This window comes from Vespula pensylvanica, chromosome 1, assembly GCF_014466175.1.
Source record: "Vespula pensylvanica isolate Volc-1 chromosome 1, ASM1446617v1, whole genome shotgun sequence".
NCBI lineage: Eukaryota > Metazoa > Arthropoda > Insecta > Hymenoptera > Vespidae > Vespula > Vespula pensylvanica.
This window is the reverse complement of record NC_057685.1, coordinates 17,621,365-17,638,638: the sequence shown is the minus strand read 5'-3', so window position 1 is coordinate 17,638,638 and position 17,274 is coordinate 17,621,365. Positions and strand designations below refer to the sequence as shown.

The 17,274-nt window shown below is 36.7% G+C and overlaps 1 protein-coding gene across 6 annotated transcripts in view; it reads right to left on the bottom strand.

Moving 5' to 3' along the window:
• Positions 1–14,189, bottom strand: part of LOC122637151 (tensin-3) — a 155,995-nt gene extending 141,806 nt beyond the window's left edge. For 3 of the 6 annotated variants that reach the window (XM_043829110.1, XM_043829128.1, XM_043829119.1), the window contains exon 1: positions 13,314–14,189. In XM_043829110.1, coding sequence (XP_043685045.1) covers positions 13,314–13,406 — 93 coding nt within the window. In that variant the 5' untranslated portion in view covers positions 13,407–14,189. The remainder of the gene's footprint in view (positions 1–13,313) is intronic. The other 3 variants (XM_043829153.1, XM_043829199.1, XM_043829191.1) reach the window with 3 other exon arrangements.
• Between the last annotated feature and the right edge of the window lie 3,085 nt (positions 14,190–17,274).

Sequence of the window (17,274 nt, the reverse complement as noted above, 5' to 3'; positions counted from 1 at the left end):
CTGCGCCGCCGGGAACTTTCACGACTTCTTACTTTTGCCGACAAACGAAAAAGGGACCGTTCCAAGAAACCGTTGGAATAACACTGGCGGACGTAGTTCTAACACTCGTGTTTCACCAGAGAGAAAGAGTGTGTGTGAAACAGAAAGAGAGAATGAGAGAATAAGAGAGAAAGAGAAAGAGAGAAAGATGAAAACCCTTAATAACGAGGGGACCATTGTTCCCGCGAAATGTTCGCACGTGTGGAATAATAGGACCGTGTTTTGGAGTGCGGTGTGAGTCCCTTTTTCATTCGTGTTGCAAGAGACTAGCAGCAAGAGAGACGATTATCCAGCATATCTCTTTCCCTCATAGATAGGCGGTATAGCAGTAGCAAGGAGGTATGGTCTCTCTCGGCACAGAGGCATTCTCACGAATACTCGTAAACCATCGTCAGGATCATCTCTCGTTTGCTTTAGCACCTGCGTTCAAGGAAATTCAATTCTGAGCTTTACCGTTTCCCTATCTTCCATTTGCGTCGCTCCATTTTTGCGCGTTAACGCGTCGTTGCTTGATATCTATAAAATTTCTTTTATGCTTTTCTTCGAATCAAAAAAAAAAAAAAAGAAAAGAAAAGAAAAAAGAAAATTCGATGTGAATTTATTTCGTTTATTCAATGGATGATATTAAAAATTCATTTTTTTCATTTTCTATCGTTCGGTTATATAAGATTAAAAGCCGGATTTTGCTAATTTTTTTCCTCTTCGTCGTATTTTCCTATTTCTAAAGTAACATTTCCGTTGAAAAGCTTGAGGAAGATTAAGTCGAAACATCTTAAGGTACCACATGCTCCGTAAGACGACGACGACGACGACGACGACGACGACGACGACGACGACAAAGATGACAAAGACGACAAAGACGACCAACTGCCTTGAATTAACTTCTCCCGCGTTTCTTGAAATCCTCGCGGCTTGCATAAGAAATGTACCATACGACAAGTTTCTTTGATTTAATCCTTTGACTTTGCTAAGAAGAATCTTTTTCTACGTGCTCGGTGAATGTTCCCGTTGATAAGTAACTACCTATCTTAATTCCCTTCTCCCCATAAAGAATTTTCTTTCTTCGATGCTTATTTTCCGTGGACCTTTTATTTCTTTGAATAAAATAACACGTACGAACGAGTTTCGTTTCTAGAGAACCATAGTTGAGAAATATATACGTGAAATCTTGCTACGGTGGATCTCGTCCTTTTTCTTTTTTCTTTCTTCTTCTTTTCTTTTTCCTTTTTTTCTTCTTTTTCTTTTTTCCTTCTTCTTTAATAACCTACGAACGTGCTCCCGCTGTAAGACATCATATTAGCCTAACATTCAAAAACCCTTAGGCCATCATAACACTCATCCATAGTATAATATACGTGTGTCTCCATCTTTCCGATTTGTATTTATTACCTTCAACATCTGAGGATAAGAAAGATCCATAATTTTTAAACTCTTACTTGATGTTAAGCATCAATAAACATCGGGCACACTAACCTATGTCTCAATAAAACGTTACCCGAAGAAACCGGTTGAGATTTTTCGTCTAGCTTCTTCGTAGGGCCCTTGATGCGCCCCTACGGAGAGAACCTTGGAATCTTTCTATGTGTATTCTATCAAAGGTCGTGAGTATTCAAGGGCATCGAGCTAACAAAACGAAGAAGGAAATAAAAGAGGGAGAGAGAGGGAGAGAGAGAGAAGAAAGAGATAGAAGTAAAACGTGCCCGACCTGCTCTAATGCGTTTTACCGTGGTAGATCTTACGTTGGTATAATATCGGTTCTCTTCTCCTTCTATTCGTTGTTCCTTTCTTCCCTCTTCTCTTACCTTTTACTCCCATGAAGTTCTTCTTTACTCGTGTGACAGAAACCGATTCGAATCTCTCTTGAACTTGCTTCTTACTTGATACTTAACGATACCGGAATTTCTATTCGAGGCAGATTAACAGAACGACGAATGAATCTAACAAAATAGGAGAAAATAGAAAGTTCGCGCTAGTAGTATAACGACATTCACTTGCGATCTTTACATCCTGTTGAATTTAAATCGACGATTTATGTCTTGGCTATATGTTAGTAAATTTTATTTAAGTAAAGTTTATAGGGGCATATAACGCGGAAATCGAAATGTAGGATCGTTCGAAAGTGGATTATTTCAGAATAATCTACGGGAGATAAGTTACGATAGTTTATTGGTAGGTGAAGATATATTTTATTTAACTCCGATTCGTGCTTAATAATTCGATTGTTACGTTGAACTTCGAACGGAGTTAAAGTTTTAATCGATTTCATTCGCAAATACATATTTATTGGTACATATATGCGTAGTATTTTAGGTTTTATTATCGCTGTTTGACGTGATAATACGAGAAAAATTCAGTTTTGTTTTCTCGCCCCCCCCCCTCTCTCTCTCTTCTTATTTTTTCAGCAAAAATACGAATTTCTAAAAGATACGTGAAAAAAGTACAAATTCTACGATTATTCGTTCGTGTTTACCTTCGTGTGTTTATCTACGTCCGGACATGTTTGTCAGCGCGTTATCAGGAATATGACCTGGTCTCATCGTACGAGTATGTAATTTACGATGAGCAAATATTTGTACGTTGTTATGCCCCATAAGAATTTTATTCCTTTGGGGGCCACTCCAGGACGTTTGTTTTATTTCGATGGTCCTTCAAGGGCGATTGGACACGACACTTTTATTCCGTACTTTGGACCCATCGAAATCTTAAATGATTTAGAATCTCAACCGAACAATTCTTTTCTCCTATCTTTCTCTTCTCATCTTTAACTACGTAGATCCAAAGATCTACGTAAATACCATAATCTTTCGTAAAAATTCAATGATTTTCAAACGGAACAAATTCCGATTTTATAAAAACTTTCGTTCAAACTATTTTATAAGCAACTTCAACGACGTTACAAAAATTAAAAAGATTGAAAAGAGACGACGATTCTGCAGGAAAAGAAATTTTTTAATTCCGAACTATCGCACGAGCGATCGCGATAATAAATGCAAAGTGACTTATCACGATAGAATAAATCGCTGACACATTTATACATACATACATATATATATATATAAAAAAAAGAACATAATCATCGCGATGTATATTAAAAATCTCTGACTTGGTATTCATCTCGTTCTATTTTTACGATCCTTGAATAAAAGTTTACTTCTTGGCAAGGTAGTTGGTGAGAAGGGATAGGGAAAGGGGTGTACGTTGGAAAAGTATTCCCGACGAATCTGCTTTTAATCAGAGTCGCTCGTATGAAAAGGGACGAGTCGCGATAATCACCGAGAAAGGCACGCGCACAAACGAACGTTTGGCCCGAACGAACGTGCATAAAGCTGGTCGAAGTCATGCGAGTTGGGCCTGTGCTTCCGCGAACGGTTACGGCAATTAAACAGATTCGAAAATTACACCCGTTGAATTTGGTCGCGTTTGCATGAGCAACGAGGTCGTTACTGCGCGTTTCGTTTCTCTCACTTCCTTAACTTAACTTCTCTTTGGAAGCGTAAGGACAAAGTTTTGATCGTCTGCGTAACGATTTCCATTCAGTTTATTTCTGTTTCTGTTATTTTCTTTTTTCTCTTTCTTTTTTGGAAACATACAGAGGGAGAAAGAGAAAGAGATAAAGTAGATGATAAAAGAAGAGAGATAAAACATGGACGATGTTGTTGTTACTACGAAATACAAAGAGGGCTGCTCGAAAGCTTCCTGACGTGTGCATAATAACGGATAGTTGGGAAAGGAAAGCAAAGGAATGAAAGAGAGAGAGAGAGAGAGAGAGAGAGAGAGAGAGAGAGAGAGAGAGAGAAGAGAAGAGAATGAAGGACGAAAGGAAGGAGATGGAGAGTTTCGCCAGTACGGATATTAGTCGTCTAGCCAGCCTCGAGGGAGTTGTCGCCCGTCGAAATAACGCGTAGAAATAACGATGATGCTGCCTCGGGCACCTTCAATGTAAAGAAAGGCACGTAATTCGGAGCTCGATTATTTTTGTTGGGAATACTATTTCGTGGAAATTTCATGGATCTTTTCTTTGTTTACTCACAAAGGAAAATATTATAGAAACATTACGTTTTGACGATATCACCTTGAGTTTTGTATGTACGTACACATTTACATCGCACGTAGGTATTCGTATAAAATTTCTATTCTGACACTTTTGTTTCTAAATCCGTCGAAACGTAATAATAATTTTTAATTTTCTAATTTTTCATTTAATTTTTAAGTTAGATAATTTTACTTTTTTCTCCTCTCATTTCAGACGCTTAGCAAAACGAAACGTGACAAAAATTTCACTTTTTTCATTTTTGTTTCTACTTTTCATTCGACATTTAACATAATCTTTCTCACGTACTAAGCAACATTACGAGATATTAACTATCGAATTACAGGTTGCTAGTTGTAGAAGAATCTTTCCAACGTATAAACGTTTTAACTCGTTCTCCGGTGTTCGTTTCCATATTCATTAACGATACGTACTTGAATAAAGAGTATAATCATGCGGTTGGAAACGCTAGGAAATCTTATTATTCCTAACTCGTGTGGAAATACCTACGCCCGGTGTTCTACATATCGTTTGGTATTCCAAAGGACGTGGAATGTTCCGAGAGTTCACCAGTCGGCAGGATATGGGCCAACGATCGCATGTCATACATATACATATACATCCACATACCCTCCTCCCCTGTCCTTCCCACCGATATAGTGTGTCCGCTCATTTTACGAATCGACTGTATCGTTCGTTTATAATAGAAACTCGTTGTTACGCTCGTTAAAACGAACGAGCTAAAATCCTCGTTATTTATGCTTGATTTCTCAATAAATACTATTGCGATTACGGAAAGGGAAAAAGTAAAAGAAAAAAAAAAAAGAAAAAAGAAAAAGAGGAACGCACAGCTAATAAATATTTTTTTTTTTTTAATGAGATTATTTCGGAATAAATTTCGTTTTATCAAAATAACAACTTTTGTTCTCGGCCTGTAATCTTGATTTTCGTGGGAATACGATTGGTCTGCCGTATAAGTCAGCACGCGACCATTACGTACCGTTTGATCCTTCGATTCGATTGCACGGCCCATGTCGGAGCTAATGGTCCAAACAGGAAGCCGAAGAGTGTTTATGCATTTATCCGTACGATCGAATTCCGTTCTCCTTTCCGACTTTACGCGAAGCCGCAGTAACTTTCACAGAAAGATTCGCCGATACTTTTTTCTCTCTCTTTTTCCTTTTTCTTATCTTTGATATACCTACTTACCTATGAGATATCCCGAGAATATCTTCTCCCATATAGATCAACGTGATTTATTTATCATCATTTATTTTTAATCACGACGAAAAATGTTAATAATCGATTGCCGCATTTATTACTTTTTCTCGTGGTTCCTTCGGTGCTATTAGTTTCCGATAGGAAAATTCTAATCGTACTATAAATCGTGGGTGGACTAAGAGCATCTCGTAATTCTAACAGCTTTTTCATCGTTTTAAAGATACTTTCGACCTGTAAAACGTTTTTATCTATTGCTTTAAGCTAAAAGATTGATGATTCTTGAGTGGCCTAAGTGCACGACCAATTAGACATTTCTTTCCGTTAATCCTTAAATTCGAACTTTTTCTTTGTATTTTTTTTTTCTTTTTTTCTCTTCTTTAACTAAATGTCCTTTTTTGTTTTTCTTCTTTTTTTTGTAATTATCCCACATATATCATATCCTTTGAATTAGCATTTATCAGTTCAAATCGGAACGATGGAAAATGATCGAACGTTCGAATATGGAAGTCGACGGAAAGGAACGAACGAACGAGCGAACGAGAATTCACAAGGAAGAAGTTCTCCAAGCGAACGGATGTTGCTCATAATTCAGAGAAAGACAGTGTGCCGGACGCGCGCGAGTACGGTGGCGCGAGTGTGCTACCATCGTACCCCATGCAAAGTCCTATCTGATCGATTTAACTAAACGCCTTCACTATATCACCCTTAACTGATCTTCACCTTTCACCCTCTTATATACGGTAGACCGCGTTCCTCGCTTCGGTATCGTGCCTCTTTAACGCGTCTTTACTCTTCGATTTTGTGTTATACACGATTAAAGGCTAACTCATTTTTTTTTATCTATCTTCTTTTCATCTTTTGAATTCTATTTTTATATAATTTCGAAAGATAAAATTCGAGAGATACTCGTTGAATTTGTTAAATAATATTTTAATAGATTTTGTTTTCAATTTGTTGAAAATAAATGTTATTTATACTTTAATCATAGACGACTAAAGACTAACTAATTTTTTTATTTATTTATTTTTTCTTTTTTTCTTTATCTTCGAACGCTATTTTTAAATAACTTTCGAAAGATTATGATGTGCATAGCTATTATATCGTTAAAATTTGTTAGATAATATTTTGATAAATTTTCTTTCGTATAAATTGATTGGAAAAATAAATATTATTTATGCTGTTAAGAATTGTGATTATCGAATTTCTCGGACAATTGTTTTAATATAGAACCTTCAGAATCACGAACATCAATGAATTTCTAGTACCATTCACTTCGTTATCCTCTGTGTTTTCTCCTCTCATTCTTGTTCGTTCGTCCGTCATTATGCTCTCTCGACGTCGAGGATACTTTTGCGTTCGTCTCACCTACATTTAAAAAAAATTTTTCTCCGGCGTCGTTATTTTCGTTACTTTCGTATTTGGAAAAGTAGATACTTGGAAATTTATCCCATAAAATTAATATTCTTGAAAATCTTGCCATTTAAAATAGAATAAGAGAAAAAGATAGAAAAAGAGAGAAAGATACAGAAAGATAGAGAGAGAGAGAGAGAGTGAGAATTTGATCCAAAAGATTAACGGAAGGATAGAGAAGATAAGTACATAACTAAGTAAAAGATCGATTCGATCGTGTTGGATAACGAACGATAGATCACACAGATTTCACCCATTAATCCCTTATGGCAATTCTCGTTAATCTCATAGTATTCGATTTCACTAAGAAACAATGCTCGAAGGCATAACGATAAATATTATATAAGTAGATACACAAATTGTTCCCTTTCTCATATCGACGAACGAAGAGTCGAAGTAAAATTCTTTGAAATAAAACGTGAGGTGAGTGAACGTTAGAAATTCTTAACACGAAACATTTTTCCGATATCGCAAAGGCCATTGTGCGAACCTCTGCGAATTATCATATTACAAGCATGTTCACTCGCGCATCGCGTTCTCGCTCTAGCGCGTCACGAGATTTGTTCTTCGCGAATTCATTCGCATATACATATATGTATGTATGTGTGTGTGCCGCACGGTATGTTAAGTTAGTAGGCTCGTATATACATACTCTTAGATATTTTTTCAAAAGTATCTTCCAGAAGATGATGGCGGTGGTCCATCGATCATTCGAAACAATGAACGACGAGACGAATATTTCTCTGATCGAAGACGAAGAGTAATTCGCGTTTTCCTTTTACGTATAAGTAACGTATCGAATGCTTCACTGAGAAATCCTTTGAGAAGATTCTTACTGAGAAATGTCAAAGACGATCGTGGAATTTATCATAGATGTATTTCGTTTATATTATACTCTCTCGCGAAAACGCGCTCTCCTCCTGGCTGTCGTCTATTTGCGCTATATTTTATCGAATAACGTCGAGGAATGTGAAATCGATGATATTTTACGAGGAAAGCATATTTTAATGCTACGTTTGTATACACGATTTAGAATAAGAAAAAGAAGAAGAAGAAGAAGAAGAAGAAGAAGAAGACGAAGAAGGAGAAGAAGAAGAAGTGGAAGGAGAAGAAATATATTTTCGTAGTTTTAACATTCATTCGATCGTAACTTACAAGACGAACAATTGAACAATTCATCTCGGAGATTTAGAAGAGAATAGAATAAGCGAATATCGATGACGTATATTGTGACATAGAATGTATCTATTTATACATGTATATGTACATATATAATACGACCGGTTGCACGGTTTATTACCAGCGATTATCGTTATGCTAATAGATGATGTATGGCTCGCCTTCCTAAGGACGAAGTATCGGTGTTAGAAAACTGCGAAAAAGAGTAAACGCCAAGAAGCGCGCCCTAATTGAAGAACTTTTAATTGCTCGCCGTCGCGTCGCGTCGTCTCGCGCGTCCGTAATTAAGAGAACCTTCAGATCTTTCCCTCTTTTTTATTTTTTTATTTATTTCTTCCTTTTTTTTTCTTTTTTCTTTACTTTCTTCTTTTTTCTTTCTCCGGACATCGACACAGTTTCCTACTCAAATTTTTTACTTCAACGATACGTCTTCTCAACGTCTATTTTTCTTTTTTCCCCTTCTGAGTTTGGAGTCTCTTCATTTCTATTCTTTCAGTGACAGCATGGCGACGTTATTGTCTTGCAACAAATGAGATGAGATATTTTTTCCTTTTTTCTTTTCTTTTTTATTTTTTTAATGGAATCGTATCTTAATTCATTCGAGATAAAAGGAAAAAAAATAATTTATGATTTATCTGGAAACATACGTTATATATTCGCGACACAAAGCAAATCTTTTTACGGTTAGCTCGTGTGTAGACAATGATTGGCAAGCGTCGAGAGGATGTTATTCGTGTGCCAGACGAAAAACGAAAGAACGTTATTTTTATCGCGGTCTCCCCCCCCCTCTCTCTCTCTCTCTTTCTCTATCTCTCTTTTTTTCTCTTTCTGGAATGACACACAGTCACCGTCTCCCTCAAAGCAAAAATTACCCGTTTGGTGCGACGTAGGCGTCTCTGAGCTTGCCAAAAATAGGGTAAAAATGAGTTTATCGGGATAATTGTCTGGCACCTTTTAATATCGTTATATTCGATTTGATCGTTTCGAAAAATAAAAAAAAAAAAACACATTTCTAATTCTAGATAATTTCATTGGAAAGTTAATACTTTCTTTTTTTTTTTCTTTCTTTCTTATTTCTTCTTTTCTTCTCTTTACTTTTCTTTTCTACGAGAGTTTACACGAACGGGTAAGAATATTCTCTTCTATATCGTAGCTTCTCAGATTAGAAACGGTCATCGGACTTGAAGTTAGTTTGAATATTGACCGAAACGTTAGAAGTTGTCACACTATTCCGTGTTGAACTAACACGCTTGCGGAACGTTTGCTTCTAACTTTGCTCAATAACTTATACCGTTTGTTCTTCACATACTTCTTTTATTATATTCTTTCTTGCACCTCAGATACTTTTGTCACACGGTGGAAGTTGATTCTCACATTTCTTTCTTTCTTTCATTCTCTATCTTTATTGTGTTCTCTCAAAACGTACGGTGCTTTTTTTCCTTTTTTTTTTTATTATTCTTTTTTATATATCTCTTTTTTCTTTTCTTTTTCTTTTTTTGAAAATAATAATTTACGATAGTGTAGTGAGAATAAAATGCGGGTGGATATAGCTATAATTCGGTATTCGAAGAAAAAAGAAACATTTCGTAATCTCGTAGACCGGTTAAAGACGTATCATAAAACGAGTAACCTTTTTGAAAAAGGATAATCAAGTTTGTCGGACTTATATCAAAAGCCTATCCCTTCGAATAATATTCATTCGTTCAAGAGAGGGATTCGTGGAAAGTCTTCCTAAGTCCGACCTCGAGAGATCGTAGGCGATAGACCAAAATCGATTGCTCGGTTAAATCAACGTTATCGATGTTATCCTTCTAGGATATTTCGAGATTATCCTTTCTGAATTAGGATAGGTCGATAATCTCTAGAACGATATATATATATATATTTATATTGTATAATAAATTTATATAATGTATTAAAATTTAATTATTAAATTTTGCAGTGGCATCAAATTATTAATATATTTTAAAATAATAACACAGGACAGATCATCAAAATAATGTAATTTCGTATTCGAGATAATGATCGGTTTTTGTAAAATTTTGAATTTTTTATTAAACGATTACACCACGATAATAATACGATATTTGAAATGAACCCTTACATTCATCGCGATATATAGATTATTATCATTCAGCGATAATTCGTTGCCGTTCACTTTTAACGTTATTGAAGCGAGTATCGAAAATGGAGATCGTTCGAGCTCGGTAATTCCGTAATTTCCTCTGATTAATTTGTCCGGTATATGGTGCAATCAGAGAGAAAGTGCTTACATCTTTCGTGGAAACTATTATCGAAAATGGCATGGTCGTTCGATTGAATTGACTCGATCGCACCAAAGAGTATCCAAACTTTTTTTTTTATTTGTTTTCCGTCGTGTTCTTGGTAAACAAAAAACATTTTTGGCTCGACGGCAGAAAAGCTAATTTAATTGTAGGATCCTTTTTATTTATTATATTATATAGGAGTGAGTAACACATGTAACTACATACGCGAATGATGTACACTAACAGCAAGTATCGTACACAGGTGTACCGATAATAGTACGGTTATAATAACAGAGAACGTGTACTACCATAAGCGAGCTCACGAACGTCGACACGTACAACAAGTAATCTGTGTTACGGGAAAGCAAGTAAGTACGATATCGTATCCGCTTAAAGCAACTTTTGCACGAGCCACTTTTCTTACCACAAAGACGTTTTCATCGAATTTCTTCGGGCGAAACGCGACTGGAATCGAACCCTCGTTTAAATCGTTCGCTCGATTAAACGTTCGAAAATATACGTAACTAAGAAACTTATCATCGATTCCATCTAAATTTTTATTCGTTCGATATTTTAACAAATTCCTTACGATCATTAAATTTCTATTTTTGATAATACCCTTAGATAAATCAAATTTACGCGAGCGAGCATTCATGAATTATCGTCTATATAATAATTTTTGCCGAACTAAGCATGATATATTTATCGAAGAGAAAGTTCACGAAGCAAAACGAAAAACAGAAGAAAGTAGAAAAAGAAAAGAAAACAGCTTGGTTATCAAAAATCCATGAAATATAAAATATTATAATACCTACGTTAACAATGAATAGACGCATTCTATCGGGAGATGAAAAACAATGTTAACTCTAATTATCTTTTGTCTATTATCTCTGCTACGTCATGTAAAATAAAAGTAGTAGGTGGATGTGAATAAAATCTACCGGGCCAACTAATTCATTTGTAATTTTCGTTTGGAGTTTATGTTCGGTTTCATGTAAAAAAGAAATGTTACCAACTATGTGAATACACCTATTCCGCAGACGAGATCGTATTCATTTCGTGGAATATCGTATCGCGTTTTAAGCGTCGTTTTAATGAAATCTCTACGGCAGACCACCGCCACGGGCGGTAAACGCAACCGCGCTATTATTTAATTACCGACCACTTTAAACGTCCGTTTTTCTTATCGCTTAGTTCTTACAACGATCTCTCTTCTCCCCGTTCCGCCCTCCCCTATCACGTCCCTGCCTCTCCCTTTACGCTTGCTCCATCCCTTCTTTCTTTCCCCTTTTTGCCTTTGAGATTACGCATATGTATGTCTTACGCTATTCGCATAATGCTCGTACTTTTGCATCGCTTTCGATTGATCTCGAAACGGTTTCTTTTCTTTTTTCTTTTTATCATCGATTTAAAATACATCCTGAAATCGTAAATTTTCTTTCTTATTCTCGAGCGTTTCGTTATCGTCCGACAGGATCGCTACCTTCGATCGAACTTTCATCAACGTCGGCCGTTTCCTGTCCTTCGACGTTTTTGCGAATCGAATATGTACGAACGTACATGTATGTATTGATGCATACATACATACGTAATTTTTACTCACGATATTTCATATTTTTTCCTTTTATTATTATTATTATTATTATTATTGTTTTAAATCATAACTTTTAAAACACGTGGTGTAATGTCGATTTCATACTCGAATCGAATGAAATATGTCAAATACAGGGACGTACGTTGTTAGAGTTGTACGATTTTCATATCTCTCTCTCTCTCTCTCTCTCTCTCTCTCTCTCTCTCTCCCTCTCTTACTTTGTTACGGTACAATCGAAAAAATAGATTTAACGATTTTATTGAGAGGCGATCTTAATAGGATCATAACGAACAAGTAAAAGCGTTACATGTATTATTATCATTTTAATTGGTCGGCTGTAATATTTCAAGATCGATGAATTACACGATTAACCGTGTGATAATACAAGCGAAGAGAAATACCACGCCATGGGATTAATAAATTTGACCAAACGCTGGGCCACCATGGCGCCTCTACGTCATCCCTTCAAAAGATTTCCTATCTTCTTCGAATTTTATGGCATTCCTTGCTTTGAAAAGAACTCAGAGCTAATATAACGAACCCTTTTCTACCCTTTCGATCCTTTTCCCTTCATCTCTTTTAAATCTTTCCACTTTCCCTCTTTTTTGTTTTCCGTTATCGTTTCTCTTCTCGACTCTCGCACGTGTGCTTTATTAGATAGATGATTCCTCTCAAACGGGTTTCATCTTCCTCATCCGACTCACGGATCTTTAACAAACTTGATTTCAACTTGACGGAAAAAAGAAAAAAAAAGAAACAAATAAAGGTTTTCGTAAAATTTGAAACCGTGATAACTAACCGCCGTGAGACATCCATTAATGTAAAATAAACACCCTACTGAATTTAACTACGATATTATCTACCGAACGGACGAGATTTAGATTAATAGATAATTTAAATTAACGGTTAGTTATTATAGGAAAAAGCTCGACGGAGAAACGAATCATTCATCTTCTTTCTCTCTCCATCGTAGATAAAAGAGAGAGAGAGAAAGAGAGAGAGAGAGAGAGAGAGAGAGAGAGAGAGAGAGAGAGAGAGAGAGAGAGAGAGAGAGAGAGAGAGAGTTATAATAGGAAATATTCATAAAAGTAAAATTACTTTCTTTTTACTTAAACCTATTATATTCTATCGGACAAAATTTTTAATATCGCTTAAATATTTACTTTATATTTTATATATCCTATCCGGAATGTTCAACCAAGATACATTAGAAGAAGCACTCTTTCGAAGGAATCTTGATTTGGTTCTACAAAATCGAACTTGGTAGAGTGGTCGAGCAAAAAAGTTTAAGATTGCAAAGAGTCATAAGCCGGCCATGTGTTTTGGATCCGATAAAGTATGAAGCGAGAAAGAGGGTTTGCTTGAGAGTGTTTTGGACGTGTTCTTGTTGTCTCGTAGTTTGAAAGGAGTTGAGTCGAGTCACGATTTTCCTCGTAGAGTTGTTTCAAGAGATTATTATCTATAACGACATTAGGAAGGAGACGAAAAGAAAGAAACAGAAGGAAGAAAAGGAAGAAAAAAAAAAACAAAAAAAAAAGGAAAGAAGAAGAAAAAGTTAGCGAAAGAATCTTACCTTGACGAGCAGGTGTATAGGCTGACTGACGCTCAGTGGCTTGCCCCTCCTGGCTTTGCCGCCTGCGCCACCCAAACACTTTATCCACGGCATTCCTCGACTATTCTCCCGATCTCTCTTTCTATTCACGCTCTCTTTTTTTTCGCGAGCCTCCCTGTTCCCAGCCTTAGCCTGGCTCCTCGATCTTTCCTCCCTCTTAACTCTTTCCTTCGTTTCCTCCAGCCTGTCTGCTTTCCTTTTCTCACAGTCTCACAGATCAATCCTTCTTCTCTCTATTCTCTTTTCTAATTTGGAAACTACGGTTCCATTAATTTTTCCATACATTTCCCATCGTCAATGTTTCCTTTCTGCATTTCTAAATTTCTCGATAATTCTCTCTCGATCCTTTCCTTTTTGTCTTTTTACCTTCTTTCTTTCTTTCTTTCCTTTTCTATTTTCTTTCTTTATTATCTTTCGTCCCGTGAAGCTTGTAAATCTTTATTCTCTGTCTCTCTCTCATACCTCCGTGACTAAAAAGTATTACTTCCTCCCGTCAACGGGTTTACACGAATGAGAGAAACGTTTCTTCTTTTTAGGATGCACCAGCGTACAAGCCCTGGGGAAACTTATGAATGAACGTTCCAAACGGACGTTAGTTTTCTTCCCCGTGACGATTACAAGTTTATCGTCGATGTCACGCGAACTGTCATCGCTGTTACCGACTTCCGCCTCCGCAGGCGCAAAACTGCCGTTGACCGTGAATCGTCCAGTTCAGTTGAGAGATTTGATCGTAATGGAAAGGAGTGTCTCGATCACGCACCAAGCTCACCAAGGACAGATCTAAACGATCGATTGGAGAAAGATAGAAAGATAGAAAGAGAAAGAGAGAGAGAGAGAGAGAGAGAGAGACAGAGAGAGAGAGAGAGAGAGAGAAAGAGAGACAGAGATAAAGCCTTCGTTCCGGACTATCGATCGTTGCTCCTTCTCGATGTTGTCGTCGTTGTCGATGATGACAATGATGATGATCACGTCGGAGAGAAAATTTTACTGATGATGATAATTATAATTATTATTATAATAACAATAATAATAATAATAAAAGTTAGAAAAAAAATGAATCAAGAAAAAAGATACCAGTAAAAAGATTACAACAGCAAAACAAGAGATAAATATGATGGAACAGAAACAACGATATAATTAGTTTATTCGATTTCCCGGCCTCGTGTAAGGCCGTCGAGGGAACACCAGCGACGTCCTCGCGCGCGCGCGGTTCTCGCAAGACTGCCGCCTATCGAGTTCGCTATCGTCGGCTTTATACGCGCGTTGACAGTCGCTTCAATCCAGACGCGGATCTTTTCCTATCGACGATCTTTTTCCTCTCCTCGAACGATTTTGATTATAAAAGCGACGAAAAGAAAAGAAAAGAAAAGAGAAGAGAAGAAAAGAAAAAAAAAAACAGAAGAGGAGAAGAAAAATAAAAAACAGAAAGATAAAAAGAGACACGTTACGATCCTTTGATGGCTTTTATCGAAGCACTTTTATTTTTTTTTCTTTCTCTCTTTTTTTTTTTTTTTACTTTTTATTCGACAAAAAATAACACGTTCTCTTTACTTTAATCATCGACTCGTCTCTCTCTCTCTCTCTCTCTCTCTATCTATTTCTCTTTTTTATTTATCTATTTAATTATCTCAAGGATCGATTCGTTCGTTCGTTGAACGTAAAGCACGTGAGCAACGCACGTGAAAGGGTTGAATAATAATGAGGTGTTACGAGATACGCTTATCCGTACGAAGTATTCTTCCGACCAGCTCGCCCCGCGGTCTGCCGTCGACTGACAGAAAATACCGAGCGAGAGCCCGTCTTCGGCCGCCAGGCAGACGGGTGGACAGAGGGACGGCAGAGGGGAGGTAGAAGGGTGCCAGAGGGAAGCCGATGGCCCGACACAGAGGGGCGGAAGGAACCAGCAATCCGTGTCGAATGCAGCGCTCTGTTCGGTTAGCTTTATTTCTTTCCCTCTTACTTTATCTTTCTCTCTCTCTCTTTCTTATTGCTCAGATTATTACTCGCTTTCTCAGATAATAATGTATCATAATTGGTAGGAGAATGAGGGTATACTCCTTCTGGAATTACGTCTAGTGCTTCTAATATGTATTGTCTCTTTAGTTAATATATATATATATATATATATATATATATATATATGTACGGTATATAGGTAGATTATAGAGAAGAATTAAATTCGTTCGAATATTGGTTTAATTAAAAGTTAATTGCTTTTTACGATCGATCGCGTTTTATTGAATGATGAAATTGGAATTTTTGAAATAAGATGTAATCTAGGATACTAATATTCGTCGTGTATACAAATATTTTAGTATCATACACGAATTTCATTCTTCCTTTCTTTCTTTCTCTCTCTCTCTCTCTCTCTCTTTCTCTTTTTCTCCTCGTTCAAATTTATAATCACCGATCGTCGTGAGTTATGAAAGACCTGTAAAATAAATACAGATGTGCGTGGAGGAACCAACGCACGTAACAGTATTATGCGCGATGCCGAACTGCTATACGAGCGTTAAAAATTTTGTTTTTTCTTTCTCTCTACTGACAATGTTATTCCACAACTGATGGCGAAGGCAACATGCTGTCTTCTTTACGATGGGAGCGAATACGAACGATGCCGTAAGAAAAGCGAACGAAGAACGATGCTTTTTTTGCCCTATCACACATACACACACACACACACACACACACACACAGACTAAGTCTATTCCAGATTATATTAGAATCGTAATACGTGTTTGTATGAAAAATTTCATTTCAGACAAACGATAAAATAGATCGAACGATATTCGAGATGCGATAGTCTTCCAAAATTGCCTCATAAGAAAAACTATGATGTGCCAAGATCCCTTGCAATATTATTATCGGTCGTAAGCTTCTTTTTCTACCTCTCTCTTTCTCTCTTTTTCTCTCGAACGAAATCGATCGATATTCACAATTTTTACTTTTTATTTTATACGTTTTAACTTTCCTCGGATATTTCGAGAGCAGTTTAAACTACATTCTAGTTGCTCTCAATGTTTGTAGTGAAAAGCAAAGCTTTTCGTCCGATCTAAAACTAAAATGTAGGATATAGAAAGAGTGAAAAGAAAAAAGAGAGAAAAAGAAATGATACTAAAGAAGGGAAAAAAAAACGGGTCGCGTTTCAAAGAATCGATCTTCTCGGACGCAATCTCTTGCTTTTACGATCTACGTCAGAAAGCGTTTTACAGACGAAGAAGAAACGATACGATTCGTTGTCGTCATCGTCGTCGTCGTCGTCTTCGTCGTCGTCGTCGTCGTCGTCGTCGTTGCCGTTGTCGTCATAGTTATTACCTTTCATTACGATTTCCGTCAACGGAGTCGTTAATCAAATTTGCATGGCGTCGCCGAGCTGCGTGCAACTTTCCGTTCCCCGTTAAGAGATCGTGTGAACGGAATATTCGATATCTCGCGTTCGATACTCTCCTCTCAAATTCATATTTCTTCACCTGCGGAATACGCAATTCTAACACGTACCTATCTTCCAATCAAAACTCGATCGCACTTTAATTAGCCATTTTTAGATTTACATTTTGTCGAAGGTTGGAACGATATTTACGTAATTAAAACGATAAGATTAATCGTTAATCGAACTATCGATTTTAATACGAATGGGAAATATTAGAAATTACTTTCGTGCTTGTACATTTGATGATTGAATTAAAAAAAAAAAAAAGAAAAAAAGAAAAAAAGAGAAAAAAGAGATTCTGCGAATTTTTCGAGCTTCCGCCATTTCATTTTTCTTTTTTTCTTTCTTTTTTACGACTTCACATCGGTTAAATATATCCACCCTCATTCGAATTTACACTCCCTTGAACACTTTCACGTGGATACCTCGTCTACATCACGTGTCAAAAAGGGTGTAAATCATCGTTGGAATACGCGTTCGCTTGAAAGATGC